General features: G+C 38.0%; 1 protein-coding gene across 1 annotated transcript; it reads left to right on the forward strand.

Moving 5' to 3' along the window:
* The first annotated feature begins 612 nt into the window (after positions 1–612).
* On the forward strand, positions 613–5,361 carry LOC136063861 (uncharacterized). Its single transcript, XM_065764845.1, has 3 exons — positions 613–1,230; positions 1,868–2,092; positions 5,161–5,361. Exons 1-3 carry the CDS (start codon positions 613–615, stop codon positions 5,359–5,361), a joined length of 1,044 nt encoding a protein of 347 aa, XP_065620917.1.
* Positions 5,362–6,172: the final 811 nt, after the last annotated feature.

A 6,172-nucleotide genomic window follows, 5' to 3' on the forward strand; every position in this document is an offset into this window, starting at 1 on the left:
TGGAAGAAGCCAAGGATGGCAGATGTAACATGGAGCTTATTACGGGATTCAAAGAGCTAGACAAGACACGATTCCGAGAAGCCTTGTTGGAGTAGGAGATTGGAGGGCTTAGGTACAAAGGGTAGATTAGGCTTGGAGGGTCTCTTGCTCACCTATGTATCCCAACTGATTGTTTAGTGGATCAATTTTTGCTTTAAGGGTGGCGGAAAGGTTTTTCACCGAGTTCTTCAGTTTCCTTTTCGATAACACATCTCAGTGTTATCTGTGTTTGCATCTCTCTTCTCTACTCGTTTTTATTTCATTTTTACTGCTGTGTTACTTTAAATATGGATTAGAGTAGTTCTCTTGCTTATACGCTTGTGTTTACACTATTCCACACTTAGTATTAAGTTAGTGCAAAATCAACCAAGCCATAACTTTGTTTTAGGGGTCTAAACAACTCTTGTGTTTTCGACGCATTTTCGAACTTTCAATTGGTATCAAAGTGGGTGCACTCGCTGTGGTGTAACTACTTGAGTGTGATCCTTAACCTTGTTTGAGATGGACCGGTCTCAATCTTTATATGTTCCACTATTTTTTTATGGTAATAACTATGCTTTTTGGAAAGTCCGAATGAGGGCATTCTTGTGTTCTATTGATGATACTGTTTGGGATGCTGTAGAAGTAGGTTGGACTAGACAGGAGGCCGCTAAATCCATTTGGGATAAAGCAGCTCTTGCGGCAGTTAATGCTAACAGTAAAGCTTTGAATGCAATCTTCTGTGGTGTGTCTCCAGATGAGTGTCACAAGATCTCTCACATGACAGTAGCTAAGGAAGCTTGGGAGATATTAGAGACCACTTATGAAGGAGCAAAGAAAGTGAAGGATACAAAGCTTCAGATGCTTATCACCAAATTTGAAGAGCTTAAGATGGGAGAAGATGAGTCCTCGGATTCCTTCGATGGGAAGCTCAACGAAATTTTAATTGCGAAGCTCAATCTTGGTGAGAAGATTGAAGATACTAAGGTAGTAAGAAAAATTTTGAGATCCTTACCGGAGAGCTTTCGAGCAAAAGTCACAGCAATAGAGGAAAGCAAAGATTTGGATGAGATTAAGATCCAAGAGCTCTTTAGGTCTCTTCAAACATATGAACTTGTACTGCCTTCTTATAAGACAAGCAAATCTCTTGCTCTTAAAACCATCACTGAAAGAATGGATGATTCCTCTGAAGAAGATGGAGTGGAGAAGGAGGTAGCATTCCTTGCTAAAAACTTCTGAAAATTTCTGAAGATAAAGAACAGTGGGAAACCGTTCAGCAGAGAGAAATTCTCATCCTCCAAGGGTGATAGGAAAGAGTTTAAGAAGAAAGAATGGTAGGATACCCAATCTCCACAAGGCATTGTGTGTTATGAATACAATGGCCATGGACATCTCAAAAAGAAATGTCCCAACTATCTAAGAAGGAAGGGCAAAGCATATGCTACAACTCTTAGTGATTTCAGATTCATCCAACTCTATTTCTGAAGAGAGTTGTGATGGAGAAAGGAATTACTCCGCCTTTATGACTATTGCTCATGTTGAGTCCTCGGAGGACTTGAGTTTGCTAGTGCAAGAACTTGGGGAGCATAGTGATGAGGAATCCATGGGAATTGTAGAAGAATTAGATGCTGAAGAAGATGAAGATTAAACTGGACTTCAAGAGAATTACAATTCCCTAATTGAGAAGTCAGGAGCATATACAAGGGTGGCCAAGGCAGCCATAAAGAAGATGAAAAAGGTAGAGGAGGACTATAAAAGTCTTCTAGTGCGTTATAAAGAGGCCAAGTGTGAGATAGAGACGCTAAATGGTGAGCTGACTGAAGTTTATTAAAAAATCAGATTTCTTCAGGTAAAAGTAGTGCAAGCAAATGCCAAGATAGAGAGGGTATCCACGAAGAAGTTAGATGATGTTATTTCATCTCAAAAACATTTCTCAGAAAAGTCCAGGTTAGGATATATCAGAGGGAGTAGCTCATCGGCCAATTTCACCAAAGATGTGAGATTTTTGAAAGCCAGAGAGCCGGTTGTAGGTGTCCCTACTCCAGAGAAAATAAAGGATGAAAAGAAGAAGAATGTAGCTGACCAACGAGTGTTGAATAAGCCACTTAATCAAACTGTGGTCAAGCCTAAGTTTCAAAGGAAATCACCTCCAAACTTGCAAAGAGGTCCAAGAATTTAACATTTCTATCATTTCTGTGGACTTTAAGGACACACCAAACCAAATTACCATAAGTTGAAGGCTTTGAAGAATGCAAGTGTTCATAGGTCAAAAAGTCCTAAAAATGACAAAAGAAATTGGGCTAGTGATCAATCAAGAGGTCGAAATGGTGATTCCAGCGTGATGGATGTGATTAAAATGATCGATGCCTTCACCACTTGCCTAGAGAGCTTCACTAAACGGTTTGAATGTCCTAACTTTCATACCCAATCCTTTAAGGATATCACCCCAAACGCATGTGTCGTGTGGGTGAAAAGGGATACTCATGCATAAGCATTTTAACATGTCCATGCATTAATACTTCTGATGTTTAGGGACATTTGCTCATTCATATCTACATGCTTGATTTGATTTGTATCATTTGCTTCTGGCTTTAGCATGTTTCCTTTACAAGCTTTTGCTCTTTTTTTTTTTTTTTTTTTTTGGTTATGTTTTTTAGTGTGTTCAAAAAATTCAAAAACCCATAAAAAATTGAAAAATCTTCAAAATGTTTGATCGCTTGTTTTGTGTATATCACATATGAGTTTGGCCTAGTACCTTCGCAATATGGCATAGTGCATTTACAAGCTTAGCTTGTTATGTATGCACTTTTATCTGTGTGGAAGAAATCTTGAAAACTATGTATAAATAGATCTTCAAGCTTGTCATGAATGATTGATCAATAGTCTTAATGGTCTTGATTCTTGCATAGACTTGTGCCTATATCTCTTCCCACTTTATTTATTTATTTATTTATTTTTTTTTTTTGCAATAGAGCTCACCAAATGTAAATCTCCAAATGAAAAGAGATATTGAGCTACAAAAGCCTATCGCACATACTAGTATTTGACTAGGAAAAAGGGAAAGCGGCTTTTGTTTTGAAATGTATGGTGCTCAAAAACCAAAGGCTAATTCTCAATGTTGAAATATCAAAAATTTCAAGCACAAATCTCAAAAAGAGATGTATTATCCAAAAAGGATCAAATGTCATATTTTATGCAGAAGCCAAATGAAAAGCTTCTAAGATGTGTAATCACTTTGTGGGAGGTCATATATGTTCATTTCTATAATTGAGATTGATCACTTGACTTAGTACCAGTTGTGTATAACTTGATTGAATTGATCATTGAAGTTTCACTCTAGTCTAAGGACTATTTCACACTTGATACTCACCTACAACACACAAGACTTTGATTCAATGGATGCTTATCTCATTTGTGTGATTGTACATGTTCAAATGTGATGTGTATGCTCAAGTACTTGTTGATCAAACCCAAAAAGATTTTTGAGTGATTTATTTGTTTTTGAAAGTGATTTTATACTTTCGTGTTTTTTTTTTTTTTTGTTCAAAATGCATTTTTGTGTTTTTCTTCAAAAACTAGTTCAAAGGGTGTTTTGCGAAAAGCTCGCGACTTAGAGCTTCCCGCAAAATAAGTATTAGGACATATATGGTTCACTTGTTAAGAACATATGTCACTCTTTTATGTAATTGGCTAATACTTTGACAAAATGCACTTTACTTATAATTGGGTATTGGGGTAAGGGTTCAACTGTAGGTTGGTAAGGTACTTGAGATTCCTTTACTTGTAACCGCTTGTTGTGATAATAATGAAGTTTCGGGAGTGGTGACCTGAAAATCACCCGATGGGGTTTTTGCCATTTGTAAACAAATCACCATGTCATTTATTTTCCGCTGCATATTTAGTTATTTGGTGATTTGTTTATGCTACCACGTGTTTGCATGTTAATTAACTTAATTAATATACTTGGCTAATTTAATTGGTTAATTAATCACAAGGGGTCAATTCATTTTTTGGCCTATCAATGAGCTTGGGGGAAATAAATTTTTCATCACTTTACATAGAAACTCTCGCAACTACCTCATGACTGTATCGCGACCAACAGCTTCTCGCAAAATGCTATTTGGCCAAAACTGGATTTTTCTAAAATCAGACAGAAGCTATCACGACTGTCTCGCTACTGTCTCGCGACTTAAAGCTTCCCGCGAAAGTTTTTATGCATTAGGTGTCCTTCTCGCGACTACTTTGCTACTATCTAACCCACGAAAAATGCGTGTTTTCAGTTTTATATTGCAGATGTGACAGTTTTTTCAAAACTCTCTCATTTCCCTCGCTAAGCCTCTCTCGAACCCTTTTCAACCCAAAATCAGTTTTCATCAAACCCCCCCCCCCCATTTTCAAGTGAAAATCTCTGCAAAATCACTTCAAGGTATGTTTCCCTTAACATTGCTTCCATTTTGTTTTACATTTTATAGATTTTATCTTAGGGTTTTGTATATTAGGGGATTTTTCGAAAAAGGGTTGGGTTTCTCTATTTTTTTGCAAAATTTGTTAAAATCTTTGATAGGGTTGTGTCCCTTTTGGTGTTTGTGCATCTATGTTGGCCCCTTGTGGTAGTTTTAACATGTATTGAGGCTCATCTTCACTATGTTCATGCATTTTTCATCATTGTTGTGCACTTGTGCATGTTAGATGTTTGACAGAATGTCCTAATGACATTTTTGTGCTAAATTGGATTCAAGTGAATTCCAATCTCTAGGTTTACACTTGTTTGACTCTGTTCATCTTGTTTTGGTCTCTGTTTATGTGTTTCACACACTTTGCCCATGTTGCACACACTAGGCACACACCTAGGCATCTCTAGGCACCCCTCATGCATCTCCAGATGCACACACATGCACCAACACATGCAAAGCTTATGCACACACAGACACACTCACTCTTTTCATGATTTGTGTCTATGTTCACTTGTTTTTATCAGTTCAGCATGTCTTTTTAAGTCTATGTGCTATGTTTTGCGCTGTTTATACTCTGTTTTAGGTTATTATTACCTTGCTTTGAACTAACTTGAATCTAATCAAGTTCTGTGTTCTGTTTTTATGTTTTTGTACATGTTCTTCGTTTGTTCTGTGGTCATGTGGGCAGATGTCTCCTACCAAACATGCAGCCACCAAGAAATCCTCTTCCAAATGTGCACGCACTGATTCTGATCATTTCAAGTCTGCTGAAGCTGATATGAAGTATAATGACTGCTATAAGGACAAGATGATCATCATGGAAAAGGTCGTGCAACTGGAATCACTTGAGGGCACTTTCATACTTGAGGTGTTCAAAGATAGAACTTGACCAAATTTTTAAACCCAGTTGGGGTTGTTTATTCAGAGATAATCAAGGAGTTTTTCTCCAATGCTGCTGTCGAAGGGGATCGTATCGAGTTCTGGGTAAGGCATAAAGAATTCGTAATTACATGAGAGATCATCCAAGACTTTTTGGAGGTTCGTCCTCCCTCACAACCAATTATAGTGGCGTATGAGGACAGATTGGGTTCTACTGATGAGATGATAAAAATACTTGGCGGCACACCAAAGAAATCGTCCATGAACACAATACCATTTTCACTAGAGATAAGGACTTTGGCATATGTGATGATCCACAACTTGTATCCAGTCACCAACCTCACTACACTGTCAGCTCCACGGACAAGATTTATATATGATCTCTTTACCCACAAAGAGATAAACATTTGTGGACATATCATCCATGTGTTGAAAAAGAGCATTGAGAAGTAGAATTCAAGGACTGTAATGCCTTTTCCCTCACTGATTATGGGATTAATTGCTATGGCAAGATTCAAATTTCCCTATGGCCTCACAGTAGTTCAGAAGGACTACCCCATTGGTGCTCATACATTGACTAGGAGCACAACCCACATCAAAGGTTCCAAGACCGGTGTGCATACCATACCACGACCATGTGTTAAGTAGGAGGAAGGTGACACAGAGGATGAGATAGAGCGCTTTACTGCTGCTCTAGAGTCATCAGATTAGCCCTCAGCTCAACCATCATCTTCTGCACCAACTTGAAGACCGGACAAACATGATCATCTTTTAGCTAGAGTTGAGTAGATGTACACTTTGCTGGATTCACATGTACAGCA

The sequence above is a fragment of the Quercus suber genome, unplaced genomic scaffold, assembly GCF_002906115.3.
Source record: "Quercus suber isolate HL8 unplaced genomic scaffold, Cork oak 2.0 scaffold_22, whole genome shotgun sequence".
Lineage (NCBI taxonomy): Eukaryota > Viridiplantae > Streptophyta > Magnoliopsida > Fagales > Fagaceae > Quercus > Quercus suber.

Coding starts and splice junctions, on each gene's coding strand:
- LOC136063861 (XM_065764845.1), top strand. CDS start 613: ATGAGGGCATTCTTGTGTTCTATTGATGATACTGTTTGGGATGCTGTA. Junction 1,231..1,867: donor AAGATGGAGTGGAGAAGGAG/GTAGCATTCCTT, acceptor AGATTTCTTCAG/GTAAAAGTAGTGCAAGCAAA. Junction 2,093..5,160: donor AGGATGAAAAGAAGAAGAAT/GTAGCTGACCAA, acceptor TCATGTGGGCAG/ATGTCTCCTACCAAACATGC.